The following is a 17114-nucleotide window of genomic DNA, read 5'->3' on the forward strand; positions in this document are numbered from 1 at the left end:
AACCTTTTTGACTCCACCTGCCAGGTCCTGATCAGGATCAGTCTCATGGACCAAAGTTAAGATAAGATAATCTTTATTGTCATTGTCCCCTTGCGGGAACAACAAAATTACTCGGTTCCCACATTCACTCGGATAAAGCTCAGTTATTCCACATAATCCAAAATTACTACAAGACACTAATTAAAACAATGCAATACGATACAATATAACAAGTTGAATAAGATGACTTCAAAGTCCAGACTTTCCATTTAAGGCCAGTTCCATTTAAGTTGAAAGGAGGGTGGTGATGCTACCTGCCAATCATATGACATCACATACCGTGTTTCTCATATTTTAAGACATGTCTTATATTTTTTTTTTTCGAAGAAAATAAGCCTATGGCTTATTTTCGGGGGTGTCTAATTTTTTGCCGAGCCACGACTGAGCGGGAACCAGCAAAGGCAGCAGCCCGCCGCCGGCTTGGAGCTCGGCAACGTGCGCGCTGCTGCCTTTGCCAGCTCCCGCTCTGTTGGAGCTCGGCAAAGCGCCACTGCTACGGTACCTTTGCCGGCTCGAGCTCCAAGCCGGCGGCGGGCTGCTGCTTCGCGGCTTCTCCTCCTCCTCCTCCTCCTCACTGCCGCCTTTTTCGGGCTCCAGCTCCTTCTTCCCCACAGGCTCCTCCGCGGAAGGCCCGTCCAGCAGCTCGGCCTCTGAGTCGCCGCTGCTCTTGCCGCCTCTTTCTCCTTCTCCGCCGCCGCCGGGCTCTCCTCCTCCGGGCCCCTCGTCCTGGGCGGGAAGAGCGGTGGTGGGGTTCTCGGCGGCCGCCAGGCTCTCCTGGGTCTCCTGCCTTCCCGCTCGCCTCACACGCGCGGCACACGAACAGGCAAGGCGGCGCGCTGGGCCGAAAAGGGGGAGGGAGGGGGGAGGGTGAGCGCAGACGCGCGCGCAGGGGAGGCTCCCTCTCACCGGGCCATGTGCGCGAGAGCGGACCCGGCGGCGAGTCTCGCGAGAGGGGGCAGGGAAATTGAGCGGGACAGCAGCAGCCCGCCGCCGGCTTGGAGCTCGGCAAAGCGCGCACTGCTGCCTTTGCCGGGTCCTGCTCATGTCTTATTTTTGGGGTATGCCTTATATTTCGCAAGGTCTTGAAAATCCTGCCATGCCTTATTTTTTAGGGATGCCTTAAAATATGAGAAACACGGTAATTGGTGGCTTGTCCCACCCACCTGTTAAAATCTCTTGCATAGGTTACTGCTTGGGAACCACATGGAACCCACACCACAAGGAAAGTTGTCAACCTCATGCTCTATGCTAGGCAAGAGAGCATGTGGCAACGGCAAGAACGGGGAGAGGGCAGGCAAACACAGGGAGGTGGGTGTGGTTGCTCCTTAGCCCTGTTGCTGGTTTCCCTAGTGAGCAAATCATAATGGCAGTAAAGAGCAGTCAGAAAGGGCTCCAGGCTGCAATGGACCCTTTTGGGACAATGGAGCCTTGACTAGCCTACTGTATACCGGTACATCTAAGCATTCTAGTCCCAACCTGGTTCCATTGATGAGCTATATAACCAGTACTGTACCTTGAATTAATGCACATTTTCATTGGCAGCAGGGCACTTACCTAACCATTTCAGCAAAACTTGATGCAATATCTACATCAGCTATACATGTTGAAGCATGTTTCTTCCATAGGCAGGTCTCCAAGGGGAGTGTCTGTATCGGGATTGTTTCCTGAAATGTGTGAAGTGGTCTCTGAAATGGTGTGATGCTTTCTCTTCTATATGTCATTAGTGTGATTTAATTTCTAGGTGCCTTGTTATGTATTTGATGAAGACTTGAAGAAACGTGACTTGAACCCACTGATTAAAACTTCTGGAGGATACTTGGTAGAGGACTCTGATGATGACGTGGAGCTATACATCAACGTCTGTAGAAACATAGGTCTGAACCTTGGCATACATTGTGTGTCTAATAAAGTGGTACCTCGGTTTAAGCATACAATTGGTTCCGGAAGTCTGTACTTAACCTGAAGCGTACTTAACCTGAAGCGAACTTTCCCATTGAAAGTAATGGAAAGTGGATTAATCCATTCCAGACGGGTCTGCGGAGTACTCAACCTGAAGCGTACTTAACCCGAAGTATGAGTGTAATTGGTTCTGGAAGTCCGTACTTAACCTGAAGCGAACTTTCCCTTTGAAAGTAATGGAAAGTGGATTAATCCATTCCAGACGGGTCCGCGGAGTACTCAACCTGAAGCGTACTGAACCCGAAGTATGAGTGTAATTGGTTCTGGAAGTCCGTTCTTAACCTGAAGCGAACGTTCCCATTGAAAGTAATGGAAAGTGGATTAATCCGTTCCAGACGGGTCCACTGAGTACTTAAACTGAAAGTACTCAAACCGAAGTGTACTTAAACTGAGGTATGACTGTATGCTTGCTTTTTGTTTTTCATCTGAGTCACATTTTCCCCATAGAAACTTGAAGCGCACCTTCCTGTAAACAGTCTGATACATATTTTTTAACAGGTTGAAGCATGCTTAATTTCTTTTTGAAAATTATTTTGTTGTTTAGTACTTTGCAGTATCTGGTGACTCCTTGGGCCATTTTTTTTTGGGGGGGGGGGAGACTTGCTTTTGGGATACATTTTCCAAATGGGCCATTGCCTTGGTTATATAGATGGAGTAAGATGCTTCTTCTTTTTCTGTTAAGGTCAGAATTAAGAACAGAGATTCCCCTCCATTTTTCTGTCCCCACCACCAGGCTTTCACATCTCTAATTGATTAAGAGTGCACTTTCTTTCCTAGCAGAATCTTGAATGCATCTGAACAATCAAACCTCAGATGCATTTTAATGTATTTTAATGTGTGTTGGAAGCCGCCCAGATGGGCGGGGTATAAATTATTATTACCCTGTATTATTATTATTATTATTAAAGTGTATTGCCTCAGCCCTTTCAAATATGAGCCAAGATATGCCTGAGTAACCTTTTTCCAGCCTCCATGTGTTAGAATCATAGAATTGGTAGAGTTGGAAGGGACCATGAGGGTTATCTAGTCCAGCCCCCCTGCAATGCAGGAATCTTGTTGCCCCACGTGGGGTTTTTTACAATTAAGATTTGTTAGGCTTTTTAGAGGAACAGTGGAAAACAGGCAGCTGCCTTATATGAAGTCAGACCATTGGTCCACATATTGCTGACTTGGGCAGCAGCTCTCCAAGGTTCTGGGTTAGGAGTCTTTTCCAGCCATACCTGGAGGTGCTGGGAATTTGAATCTGGGGCCTTTTGTTATCAAAACAGATGTTCTGCTACTGGACTACACCCATTCCCAGATTTCCTCTTGTACATGATTGTTCTAGGATCTGTAGTTCGAATGCTGTCAGTTTTCCAAGTTCCTGTCCCGACATTTCCTCTCTAACACAATGCTGAAGAAAACAAAGTAAAAGGTCATCTATGTTCCTGTTTAGCTTCTGATATTAGTAGATAATAGATCAATCATTAGTAGTTTGATCAATACACCTTATTAGAACTGGCTTTGCCTATCTTAAGTTACTGATAATAGCTTGTGAGTTTTAGGAAACAATGCCAAATAAGGATAATATGTGGAGTTGAGATTATTCCAAACTTTTAACAGATCACTGGGGTAATACTAGTTTGTAAAGCTTATTCCTCTTATGACAGTAAGATGCAACTCGAAAGTTACTAAAAGACTGTTCAAATTCTCTGAACGTTTGTTTCTAGAGAGCCATTCAGCCAGGAACTGTTGTTGATATGTATAGTGCATGCAGGTATTTGGTAAATTTAATTTTTTTCACTCTGGGTATCTTGAACAGAATACCTTTTGCCATTCTAGAATGTTTCTGCAACCATAAAAATGTTAAGGTAATTATTGCCTACTCCTCCAGCTTAGTGGGTATTATATGTAAAGATAATATTTGATTTTTCGGTCTCGCCCAGCAGTCTCCTCGTCCCATTTATTCTTATGCAATACATGGTCAAAATTAAATTTGCATCTAAAGATCTATATGGAAGACTTTGATCTAACACCCTTCCGAAACATTACCTATGGTCTTATATCTTATATAAACATTGTATTGATAGGAAAATCCTCTGTTGAAGGCAAGGGTTGTCCAGAGGGCAGTTCAGCTTGCTTGCTGAAGGGTGGTCATGCATTTGACTTGGGACATCCTAAAGAACAACTCAAGCAGCTTGATAAGAACAGGTATGACTTCAGTCTTATGGTATATCAAACCAGGGTGAGGAAACTGTGTCCCCTTTAGTGCTCTATGACTCCTTTAAGTATGGCCAGCAGTCAGGAATTTTGAGAAATGTAGTCAGCAACATTTGGAGGGCCACAAGTTCCCCTTCTCTGTTTTAAAGGGGCTAGTATTTCAATATCAATCTTTGTAAATGATTTCAAAAGTAGTCTACTGTAAAGTACAGTATACCATTTAGCACTCAAATTATTTTCTTGCTGTTGGGAATACAGGTGGCTTAAGAGTTCCATTTAATGTATTTTCTTTAATCCATAATTGAATCTAGCCAGTTTTTGTTTCTGGACCACAGTAAAGCTAACTACTTATAAGAGCATGATCTAGAAACCTTTTAGTATTTAAATTCTATTAGTCCTCTTAGTAAGTTTGTGTCCTGCTTTGACTTCCACAAAATGGGTGCTCAAAACATATTACAACTATAACAGCAGACATCTGTTTGTAAAAATAAATACTGTTACTTATAAAAAAAATCAAACCTGCATATAATTTTAAAAATGCAAAAAAAGGGAGATCAACCAACAAAGCAATAATGATCCAGCCATTAAAACAAATTAAATGGTAAAAAGCACACGAAGAATGGCACTTGCATTCAATTCCTTTAGCAGCAGCGGAATCAACTATTTGTATGAAGGGAATTAGGTTCATCTGCTGGCGGATTAAAAAGAGAAATGTAATTTCTTGGGACAGGAAATTCCACACATATGGAGGGCCACCTCGGAGATCTCCCAAATGTTGCCACCAACCTTGCCTCAGAAAGCAATTGCACAGCAACAGCTGAGCTGGAAAAATGGAGATTCACATAAGGAGGTGGTCCTTCATGCAGCTTGGTCCCAAGACATTTTGGGCTTTGTAGGTAACTAGCCGGGAGTGCCCGGCATTGCCAGAAACTTGTAAAAAAAATGAAAAATATTGTAATTTTTAAATGGATAGTATAATTTGTGAGTTTGGACCTGGCAAGCCAAAAATCGAGTGAAATCACACCAAAGTCACCGTTTGGCCCACCATGTTGATTCAAAATGGCTTCCGGCACCCAAACATAAACAAAGATTATTTCCCTCACCTTGGGAACCCTCATGCTGAGTTTTGTGATGATATCTCGAGATGCACCCAAATCTAGGAAGAACAGATGAATGAACCGCTTTCCAAAATACGTAGCCAGTACCTTGAATTGTGGTCTGAAATGGACTGGGAGCCAGTGTAGCTGATAAACTAAAAGTATAAGGTAGCTGTATTAAATTCCACTCTTGCTGTTTCTGCATGTCTCACACGGTCTCCTCTCTCAAACTCTCCCTCCCCCCTGTTTTTCCAGGCTTTCCCTGAGATACGAAGGCAAAATTAGCAATGAAAACGAGAGGCCTGACTTTTGTGGTGACCATGATCCAGCAGTGACTGTTACTTTTGTGTGCCCAGAGGGGAGGAAAAAAGAGGTAACTGATACCTGGGGTGTCAAATCCTGTTGCTTGATGACAGAAACTGATGGACAAAATCCTGGCCCTAAAGTTGTTTTTTAAGCAGAGGTTGGATGGCCCCCTGTCACAGTGTAGCAGTGGATTTCCTGCATTGGCAGGAGGTTGGGTTCGATTACTTTTGAGCCAGCTTCCAACTCAAATTATTCTATATTTTCATTTAAAACATGGATACAGTGACCTAAATGAACTAAATGAAAGGTTAGTCTGTGAACATACAAACTAGGGAAACTCTGGCTTGTTCTAAGCAAAAGTCAGTTAAAACTGGGGTATTATTTATTTGCTCATTGCATTTATCTCTCACCTTTTTCTCCAAGGAGCTCAAGGTGGCCTTCTCTCCCTCATTTAATCCCCACAGCAACCCTGTGTGGTAGGTTAGGCCAATGATCACCCACAGTCACTCTGCTTCATAGCAGAGGGGGGGACCTAAACCCTCATCTCCCAGGTCCTAGTCCAACAAAAAGTGGTAGAAGTCTAGAAGCATCATGGGGTGCAGTTCAGGGAAGCAGCTTCTCCTTCTCCTTCCTCCACACAATAAAATTACAAGCTCTGTTGCTTGTCTTGTTGTGGATCTACTCCACACAGCACATCGTGTGTTTGTGTGTGTGTGTGTGTTTGTGTGTGTGTGCGCGCGCACGCGCAAAATATTCCTTTTGAACTTTATAGGGGGCTATAACTTGGAGCCAACCCAATGGAGTTCCTCTTCACCTTTCTGGGCACACTTCCCCCCCTTTTTGTATTAGGTGACAAGTCCCAGACTCACTGCTCAAAGTAACTGCCAGTACGAGATTGAATGGGTCACAGAGTCTGCCTGTCACAGAGACTACCTGGAGAGTAACAACTGTGTCCTGACCAACAAGCAGCATGGCATCTATGTGAATTTGACGCCCCTCAAACAAATTCCAAGTAAGCACCCTCTTTTTTTCTAAGGTTGAAGCAGTGGCATCAATATAAAGCAAGTTAGTAGCTATGGTAGAGGAAGAAGCAACTAAAGCATTGGTGCTAGTGTTTGGTATAGTCCTGCACAGGGTTGCACCACTTCTAAATTGGTCTGTGTTGAAAGTGTATTGTAGGGCTGTACATAGCCTCCCCAACCCAGGGACCACATGGTCTGCTCCCATGGCTTCCTGCTTGCTCCTCCCATAGTACCAGCATCACCAACTTTCTACAGCCCAGGTGTGGCTGGCGGTAGTAGTAGGCCCAGGGAGTTGCTGTGGCAATAAATCCTTGGGAACAGGCTTTAAGGGAGGCTGGGGGGGAAGGGGGGGGGAGAAAGATGGATTTCTGCAGGGCACCTTTGGAAAGTAGTGCCCACAACCTATGGGGTGCTGTTTTGCAAGCTGCTTTCCTGATGGGAAGAGCCTTGCAAAGGAGCACCTGCATCCCAGAGTTTTGAGAATGTGCTGGGGAATCAACAGCCTTCCCACCCCATTCTCCACCTCTGGTTACTCTGTTATTGGCAGAGCCTCTGTCTAAATCTGACGGTGAGGAAGAAGAGAGCTGTAGATTGCATTGGCACCCGTAGTAACAATCCTTAACTTGCATAAACCAAATGTTTGTGTGGTGTCACATTGTGGTTGAAAGTTCTTTGGCATTTTTGCATGGGTTTCTGAAGCAGCCGATGGAAAGAGCTGATCAGCGATGCAGCTGTGAGTTTGTGGGGCATGAGATGACAACACAAGCAGCTCACTAACAGGGCTGTAAACTGATTACACAAGTTCTGTGGCTGTAAATGTGTATTTCTGTCTGTATACTTTTACCTAAATACTTTTACTGAATATGCACTTCAATCATCCTGACCCTCCTTTCTTTAGCGTTTGTCTCACCTTACGTTGCTAAAGACAGAGAAGAGTATTCCTATTATCTGAATGTATGTGGCAAAGCAGCTGGAGGTTTCTGCAGTGATGCCAATGCTTCAGCATGCCAGGTCAAACATGCAGATGTTCTTCAGCAGAAAGTGGCAGGGAGGTTTACCCATCAAACTCTCAGGTGAGTGCTTAATTAGAAAACAGTCTTTGAGGGTTAGTATTTGTTAGGAACTAAAGCTCCTGCATGTAGTGTTGGTTCTTGGCAGTTCTAGAATCATAGAATCTTAGAGTTGGAAGAGACCCTGGGGATCATCTAGACCAACCCTCTGGCATACAGGAATATGTAACCTGTACAGGGATTGAACCCGCAACCTTGCTCTAACCAATTAATTCAAAGTATGTTGTCGACGACAATCCTGTTGGACTCTAGTTCTACTGTCTAGTTTCTGCTCTTAGTTTTGGAAGAGAAGACCTTGTTGTTGTGTTGTTTAGTCTTTCCCAACATCAGGGGCTTTTCCAAGGATTCTTCTCTTCTCATGAGGTGGCCAAAGTATTGGAGCCTCAGCTTCACGATCTGTCCTTCCAGGGAGCACTCAGGGCTGATTTCCTTAAGAATGGATAGGTTTGATCTTCTAGCAGTCCATGGGACTCTCAAGAGTCTCCTCCAGCACCATAATTCAAAAGCATCAATTCTTTGGCGATCAGCCTTCTTTATGGTCCAGCTCTCACTTCCATACATCACTACTGGGAAAACCATAGCTTTAACTATACGGACCTTTGTCGGCAAGGTGATGTCTCTGCTTTTTAAGATGCTGTCTAGGTTTGTCATTGCTTTTCTCCCAAGAAGCAGGCGTCTTTTAATTTCGTGACTGCTGTCACCATCTGCAGTGATCAAGGAGCCCAAGAAAGTAAAATCTCTCACTGCCTCCATTTCTTCCCCTTCTATTTGCCAGGAGGTGATGGGACCAGTGGCCATGATCTTGGTTTTTTTGATGTTGAGCTTCAGACCATATTTTGCGCTCTCCTCTTTCACCCTCATTAAAAGGGTCTTTAATTCCTCCTCGCTTTCTGCCATCAAGGTTGTGTCATCTGCATATCTGAGGCTGGGATTCATCTAGTCCAGCCTTTCGCATGATGAATTCTGCATATAAGTTAAATAAGCAGGGAGACAATATACAACCTTGTCGTACTCCTTTCCCAATTTTGAACCAATCAGTTGTTCCATATCCAGTTCTAACTGTAGCTTCTTGTCCCACATAGAGATTTCTCAGGAGACAGATGAGGTGAACAAGTCTCTTTTAGACTAATCTAGAGCTAAAATGGATAACATTCCAAATTAGAAATCTGCTTGCCTCTTTTGAGTTGTGATATCCATCTAATGAACCCTTTTCTGGTTTCCATTGAGTGTGGGCCACTGGTGAGCTATTTCTGTTCCTTAAATTAGATAAGCTATATTTGAACATTCACCGTTTTGGCTTTTGAAATCAGGTATGCTGATGGAGACCTCATTCTGACATACCCAGGAGGAGATCCTTGCAGCTCTGGATTTGAGCGAATGACTGTCATAAACTTTGAATGCAATCAAATGGCAGGTAATGAACATGCTAGTTTTCTGTGGATCGCTTTGAGCAATATTCTGTTGCCCTCCAAGAATACTTGCAGCTGCCCCACCACAGCCCTCTACCACTTGAATGCTAACAGCTCCTTTTGTTCTGAAATCTAAAAGTTATACAAGTATTTAAGAAATGTGGGTAGGGAAGAGGATTTCTAATTAATGGAGGATTGGTATATAACTGGGTGTTTGTTATGAGAGCAATAGAACGTTCCTGTTCAGAGGCAGCATGTTCCTCAAGAGTTCAGATATTGGGAGCAAAGCAGCAGATGGCTTTGCTTTTATACTCATGAGGCTCTTAGGTGTGTTGTTCTCAGTGGCTAACCAGGTGCCTATGGGAAGCTTGCAAGTACCGGTAGGACCAGAGTACAACATGCTCTCTCCACGCGTGATTTCCCAGCATTTGGTATTCAGAGACATACTGAGAAGAGAGGCTCTTTGAATTATCCAACACCGTTCTTGCATTCTTACCCATCAGATGTTATAGTGCACGACCCTTAATTCTTCAGAGAATCTTAAAATTCCATAGATGGTTCTGTACCCAGTACTTTAAAGTAAAACTTTTCAAGCTAGAATTGCATACTCCCACATTAACCTTCCCAGTATTAGAGCTCCACCTCTTTGTGCCCTCACTCTTCATGGTGAGACAGCCAACAGGTTAGTGACGTATGCTGATACACCAGCTAATCCAGCACCAAATTGGGTATCCCTGGGTTTTTAATAGTTTTTCAACTGGCTTGTAGCTGCTCCGTGTAAACTGCCAGAGCTGTTGTTTTAATCATAAGTTATAAGGCACTCTGCGAATATTTCAATGGAAGGTGGGATATAAATGCTTTAATTTGTGTAATTTATATTTTCCTTATCCTAATTTTCCTTGATTTTTTATGAACTTCTCAAAGACAACGATGGCAAAGGAAGCCCAGTGTTTACAGGAGAAACAGACTGCTCATACTTCTTCACCTGGGAGACCAAATATGCATGTGTAGCAAAAGAAGATCTTCCTTGTATGGTTACAGACAAAAGGAAACGCTATGACTTGACACGATTGATTCGTCATTCTGGTATGGCAATTAAAAGAATATCATTAAGATATGTGCTACATTTTTAAACTTTTGTTCATTTTGCCTCATCTCAGATGTCCAGTAATGTTTTAAACCTGAAAACAGTAAATATAGGGCTGTTTTAAGTGTTATCTTAAATGGCTTATACTCCTTCCAGGTGGTGACTGTGGGTGGTGAGAATTCTCTTTTCCCCCCTCCATTCCTGAACCCACCCAGCCCAGTTTGTTTAGCAACATCCCCCAACTCCCCAGAGCAGATTTGGGGTACATGCATTGCTGGAGAGGGGAAGGGGAAGTCCCTCTGTGTGAACGGAAGTCTGTACCACTGGCAGGTTAATACTGTGGGATGTTAGCCTGTTCAGTCACAGATCGGAGGCTGTTGACTTTCCAAATCAAAAGAAGTTCAAAGTTGGTGTTCAGAATTGTGGTATATCAGCAGAAAATGGCTTTGTATGTTTTGGCTGTTGGAACGCAACAAATGTGTTGGAATTCTTAAGCTATCAGGCAACTTGCAGAGATCCTGGAGTTAGAGCACTTATATAATATGCTCCTTGGCAGATTTGTCCTGCCATGAGGTAAACTAACCATATTTTGGGATTGTTGCAATTTTTGACTAAACTTCCAAGAATCAGTGTGCATTACAGTAGTAAAAGTCTGGGGTTATATCAGTTCCTAGGTTAAAAAGCCAAATATAAAATGGGTACTATTCAAAATTCCTAAAACGCTCATGCAACAATGCAGTGAGGAGGACAAATCCTAAAAGATGAGCATCATGCTAGAGGCTAAATTAACCCCCAAAAGACTGGGTAAATAAAAATTTTTTAGTTTGGCCCCCAGAAATTGTCTAGGTGCCAAGTGTGTTTTTCTGGGGAGAGCCTTCCGCAAACAGAATATGGGTTGTACGCCATCAGTCAGCATTCCTGATACCAGGTCAAAAAGTCTGTCAGAATTTCACTGTCAGTCTTGCCTGGACTCCTTTTGCACCTAACATTAGCAAGTTACTGCAAAAACTAAATCATCTTGGTGGGTTTTAACACGAGTATAAGTCATACATGATATAAATCTCTTTAACCTACTATGTTCATAGAACTAACTGCAAGAAAAGTCTAACAAAGACTAACCCATAATTCTTCAAAACGTATGTGTAATGGGGCCTAAACTAGATATTAGTTTTTTTTTAGTATGTGACTAGCAAGTACGCTGGGCTTAAAAAGAACCCCCCAGAACTGCCCCATTGCAAGCATGGAGAAAGGAGAAATTTTCAACAGGACTGTAGTGTGGAGTGGGAAGGGGCTTAACCCTTTCCTTCCCAGTCAACGTTCTGATGAAAGTTAGAATGTAGCAGCTGGCCTTTAGGAAAAAAAGACCTGCATTGGTGCCAATGGGAATGTTCCCTTAAGGCTAATCACTGTGTGTGTGTGTGTGTGTGTGTGTGTGTGTGTGTGTGTGTGTGTGTGTGTGTAGAGAGAGATTTTAATTGGGATTGCATTCTGGGAACCCTTCCTCCCTGCATGCTTCAGGCCCCTGATGAAAATGCAGGAGGCTGTTATTTGCTACGAAATAAATTAAAAACCCAATGTCGTTTCTGACTCTATATATTAGAAGTAATATGTGGTTTGACCTGCAGTTGAGTTTTTACAGGGCCATTCATTTGTTAGTCAGGGTATGGGGAATGATCTGTAATTTTAACACCACAGATAATATGGCTTTTAGAGGAATGTTCATCTAAAATGCAATTTCTTAATTTTAGATTTAGAGCAGAATTGGGAAGCTGTAGACGGTAACCCCGTGGAAACAGAAAAGAAACGTTTTTTCATAAACGTCTGTCACCAAGTACTTCAGAAAGGAGGGGCAGCGAACTGTTCAGAAGAGGCATCTGTTTGCTCAGTTGGTGAGTAACCTCCTTGTATGAGTTCCCACGTTAAAAGAACCACCTTCAGCAGTTGAATACAATGGTGTATGTGCTTAAAAGGACATACATTTGGATTGCTTGCTAAAACAAGTATCTGTATTTCTTGTTTGGTGTGTGGCTCTTTTTAGGTGAAGACAACAGCACAAAAAATCTAGGGACATTTATGTCTGCTCCCACAAAAGTTGGAGAGAATATCCAGCTTTACTATTCGGGTGGCGATGAGTGTCGACCAAAAAAGACAATTGAAACAAAGATACTCCTCATATGCAAGCCAGGTGAGTACTCTGGCTTTTATTAAAGCCAAGGTCTGGTGATGCGGTCTCAAGCTGCAAACCCTCATGAAGGCCGTGGTGGTAAGGTCCATAAGTCAGGGGCAGGCTACATTTTTTTCAGCCTGAGGGTCACATTTGGAGGCAGCATACCAGTGGTGAATGGGGCCAGAGGCAAAAGTGGTCAAAACAATAAATGTAAAATTTACCTTTGTATGGTAGGCTAGTTTCTACACACACACTCACCACACTCTATCTTTCTGTTCAGGCTAATAAGAGTTATTAACAAAGTTCATGCACACATTCCAGCAGGGCAAAAACACTAACGGAGGGTATGAGGGAAGACCAGTGAGTGATCTGGGGTTGGGGAGTGGTTAGGGTCTCAAGGGGCAGGAGGAGGACCTGGAGGGGTACATTTAGCCTTCTGGCCTGAGGGCTTCAGTGCCTGCTATACATGCAGATCTCCCATGGTAAAGGTAAAGGTAAAGGGACCCCTGACCATTAGGTCCAGTCGTGACCGACTCTGGGGTTGCGCGCTCATCTCGCATTATTGGCCGAGGGAGCCGGCGTATAGCTTCCAGGTCATGTGGCCAGCATGACAAAGCCACTTCTGGCAAACCAGAGCAGCACATGGAAACGCCGTTTACCTTCCCGCTGTAGCGGTTCCTATTTATCTACTTGCATTTTGACGTGCTAGTAGATAAATAGGAACCGCTACAGCGGGAAGGTAAACAGCGTTTCCATGTGCTGCTCTGGTTTGCCTGCACCCTTTTTTAAATTGGGGAGGTGGTGTAAGGACATGCAAAAACGGCTCTTCTGAGGTAATGCACTTGGCTTGCTTCAGTAACTAATCTCTGTCTCTGGTCAAGTACTGGTCTCTTGAAAAATGAAGTGTGTGTTTGGTGGTTCAGTAATTATCTGTATCTTCCCAGGTGACCTGGAAAGTGCTCCTGTTTTGATTAGTTCTGGGTACGACGGGTGCCTGTATGAGTTCGAATGGCACACTGCTGCTGCCTGTGTGCTGTCTAAAACAAAAGGTGACCAGTGTAGAGTCTCTGACTCTCAAGCAGGTGAGTAACCTGTCGAAAATGGTAAAGCGGCAACTGGGCCATGGGATTTTGGTCTGTGTCACAATTTCCAGCTTCTAGTTCAACTGCCTCTTTTCATCTAGCATCACTTGTCCCAAAATAGCAGGAATAGAGTTGTTTCCATCTCTTAAAAAAACAAAACAAATCTGAATCCTACAACTTCGGAATTCATTGCCTGTCATGCTCTGCCAGAGGCCTTCTGGAAAGACTTCAATACTAACTTTTCTCTACTTCACCAGAAGTTTTGGTGTGTGTTTTTTATACAAAAAACTTAGTCTGTTTTTGTTGCTGGCCAAGATTTTTATTTTGTGATGGGCTGCCTCTATTGCTGGTATCCCAGAATCCTATTCATAAGTATTTTTGTTCTGTTTCTGTGTTTTTATTGTAAGCTGCCTTGAAAGAGTTACGTCAAATGTAGCATATAAATAGTTTAAATAAAATAATCAAATGCTGTTGTACCCTATGTATTAAGCATAATTTATCCTTTAAGAAATAGTACATTTTGTTTTCTAGAGCAGAAGGTATATGACAAGTTGCTGGTGCATATCCAGTGACAGAGTCTTGAAAATGCAACATTACATTGGTATTTTCTTAAATCCAACTACTGTACACTAGTGCAATGAAAATTGAAAACCTGGTGTTATGTGTCCTTAAGTATGCATACTGCCACAAGTGTAGTGGGGGTGGGGTGTGTATACTTCGTGAAACTTGAGTGTTAGAATCATTTATAGGCAACTGTTTGAAGGTAACACATGGTGTCTATTAAATCATGTTTGCCCATCTTACCTCTCAGTCTTTAAAACTTTTGTGCTGAACAAATGATTTTCATTCATTTCTGCTTAGGATTCTCTTTTGACTTATCACCTTTGATGCATCACACTTACTCAGCAAACACAAGTGACTATACTTTCTACATCAGTATTTGTGGCAGCGTGTCAAATCAGTTGTGTCCGTCACAGTCTGCAGCATGTCAAGTGAAGAAAAAGTAAGTGTTGTTTATGCCTTCTCCTGCTCTGTGTGTGTACTGAGGAACGCAGGTGGCGCTGTGGTCTAAAACACTGAGCCTCTTGGGCTTGCCGATCAGAAGGTCGGCAGTTTGAATCCCCGTGATGGGGTGAGCTCCCATTGCTCAGTCCCAGCTCCTGCCAACCTAGCAGTTCAAAAGCACACCAGTGCAAATAGAAAAATAGGTACCGCTGCTGCTTCCATGTACTCTGGTCTTCCGTTGCACCAGAAGCAGTTTAGTCATGCTGGCCACAGGACCCAAAAAGCTGTCTGTGGACAAACGCCAGCTCCCTTGGCTTGAAAGCAATATGAGCACCGCACCCCATAGTCGCCTTTGACTGGACTTAACTGTCCAGGGGTCCTTTACCTTTACTGAGGAACCCATGCAATAGTGACTAAATTACTGGAACCTGCCCTGGAACCTTAGAGTGAAAGACAAGTAATTAATAATAATAATAATTAATAGTAGTAGTAATTAAGTTGTACACTTTGTTGAACACAGTGAGAATAACCTATGAGTACTTATGCCCAAGATTGCACTGCATTGCTGCAATCCCTTGCCGTTATTGAGTTAGTCCCATTAAATTCAATTGAACTTACTTTTGAGAAAATGTTCTTAGGAGCCTTCTGACTGCTAAGATTCTGCTAGCTTGATGTGGCCTTAAACAGAGTCACATAAGAGGAAGACTGTTGAAAGGAAAGGAAAATATGGAAGTCATCTGGGGTCCAAATGACGACCTTGAGGGCTTGTGCCAATTGGAAGTTTGACTTCTTAATTGGTTTAGCCCCACTCTTGACCTGTCAAAACTGCTTTATAGCTCACCTCTGTTTCAAAGTTCTTGTGCCTTGAAGCTATGGATGGGGATGCTGCTGTTCAAGGAATGCAAGTATAAAAGCTTTATTGGGCACACAGATTTACTTGATTCGCATTCTGGAACCCTGGTTGTCATATTTTAAGTTTGATCAACTGGAGTATAGCTAAGATAAAGTTTACCTTAGAACGTGCATAAGTTAGCACTTTCCTTCAAACGTATAATATCAATGGTATGCACATCATCTAGGTACTATTTGTATAGACGATAGTATGCCTATCGGTTGTAAATAAGAAATCTTGCCTTAAGTTATACCTGTGTCAACAAGAACGGATTTAGGCTGTTGTTGATTTTTGCTGATGGCTTTTATGTTAGGTGGGAAATGGTTCCAAGAACCCAGTCCCATGAACTGCTGTTGCATAGCCAATTGGACTCTCCAGTACCATCATGAAGAATGTAGGCAATGGTCTAGTATGCAAACAATAAATTGTAGAGAGCACTGGTGCAAATAGCAGCAGGCCTTCCTGCCTTCATACAGTGGGCAAAAGGGGAGCCGTAGGGTTGGACTGCCAGACACTGCATGTATCCTTTAGGACATTATATCAGCCTTTGTAATGCAAACTCATTGGTACTTGGGTACTTGCATCCCTAAAGGAAACCTATATGAAGTTCTATTAATGTATATTTTTAGTGGTGGAGACATGTGGAGTCTGGGGTTGCCCAGTTATGAGCTCTCCTATTATGATGGAATGATTCAGTTGAACTATCAAAATGGCACACCGTACAACAACGAGAAGCACATGCAACGATCTACCCATATTACCTTCCTGTGTGATCGTGGTGCAGGCGCAGGTTTACCTGAATATCAGGTGAGTGCCAGTTGTGGATAATTCTTGTGCATCACATCCTTAGCTAAGTCCCCAATAGTTTAACATAATGAGAAGTTAAACCCTCCTAAGGGGAAGGGGAATGCCAGTTCAGAGGTATAACACACACTGCTTTTTTTAGATCTTCCTTTGTGGGATGGTTAGTAGCATCAAGAGGCTTGCTTAATATCTACAGATAGTTCTTGGAAGCTTCCATAATAGATTTTACCCTTATGGGTAAAATGCACAGCTCTGCATTAAAGGTTTTCCAGTAAAGCAGTCATTTCAGTGGTCTTGGGCAGAGGGCTTGCATCCCTGCAGTGAGAAGGAGCTCTATACACAGGGGCAGGTATGAAAAGTGTGTGTTAGAGAACGTTACCAGCTGATGTTGTACATTTGGCTATATCAACATAGATTTGAGTGGACTTTCTGACAGTAAAAGTTAAGCTTCCATGTGTGACAGCAGAATCATACCACTTTGAAATTAAAAAGGGCAGCTTCAGCTTAAAAAGGAACTCTATCGTTACTCACCTTTTGCAGTTTTAACTTCTTTGTTTTGTGTATATATGATTATGGTAATCTAGGCAGAAGACAACTTCACTTACAACTTCAGGTGGTATACTCAATATGCCTGCCCAGAAATACCCACAGAATGTGTCGTCACAGATCCTCAAACCATGAAGCAATACGATCTTTCACGGTAAGCAAGACAAAATTTGGTGAATGTAAAATCTGGGTGGAAATGCTCAGCTGGCAAGTTCTTCCTGACCAAAGCACAAAACTTACATTTCATACTTAACACTGTCACGGATAGATCATGGATAGATCATCAATGCTGTTGCGAAATTTTCAAACAAATGGCTCATAAGGAAGGAAAGAGGGTGTGGACATATTCCTCCCAAGGATTGTCCATTTGTAGTTCTTGTTATAAAACAATTAGTATTCCTGAATAAGTGTTTGCGTATGTATATTCTTG

The 17114-nt window shown here is 43.0% G+C and overlaps 1 protein-coding gene across 2 annotated transcripts in view; it reads left to right on the top strand.

Moving 5' to 3' along the window:
• IGF2R (insulin like growth factor 2 receptor) overlaps positions 1 to 17114 on the top strand; it is a 69870-nt gene that overhangs the window by 12183 nt on the left and 40573 nt on the right. For both annotated transcript variants that reach the window (XM_035108613.3, XM_035108615.3), the window contains exons 5-17: positions 1781 to 1913; positions 4068 to 4188; positions 5550 to 5667; positions 6450 to 6612; positions 7521 to 7695; positions 9003 to 9106; positions 10026 to 10187; positions 11937 to 12077; positions 12227 to 12373; positions 13300 to 13437; positions 14299 to 14440; positions 15964 to 16141; positions 16723 to 16838. In XM_035108613.3, the coding sequence (XP_034964504.3) occupies positions 1781 to 1913; positions 4068 to 4188; positions 5550 to 5667; positions 6450 to 6612; positions 7521 to 7695; positions 9003 to 9106; positions 10026 to 10187; positions 11937 to 12077; positions 12227 to 12373; positions 13300 to 13437; positions 14299 to 14440; positions 15964 to 16141; positions 16723 to 16838 (1838 nt within the window). The remainder of the gene's footprint in view (positions 1 to 1780; positions 1914 to 4067; positions 4189 to 5549; positions 5668 to 6449; positions 6613 to 7520; positions 7696 to 9002; positions 9107 to 10025; positions 10188 to 11936; positions 12078 to 12226; positions 12374 to 13299; positions 13438 to 14298; positions 14441 to 15963; positions 16142 to 16722; positions 16839 to 17114) is intronic.

Source organism: Zootoca vivipara, chromosome 3, assembly GCF_965207765.1.
Source record: "Zootoca vivipara chromosome 3, rZooViv2.hap1.1, whole genome shotgun sequence".
Lineage (NCBI taxonomy): Eukaryota > Metazoa > Chordata > Lepidosauria > Squamata > Lacertidae > Zootoca > Zootoca vivipara.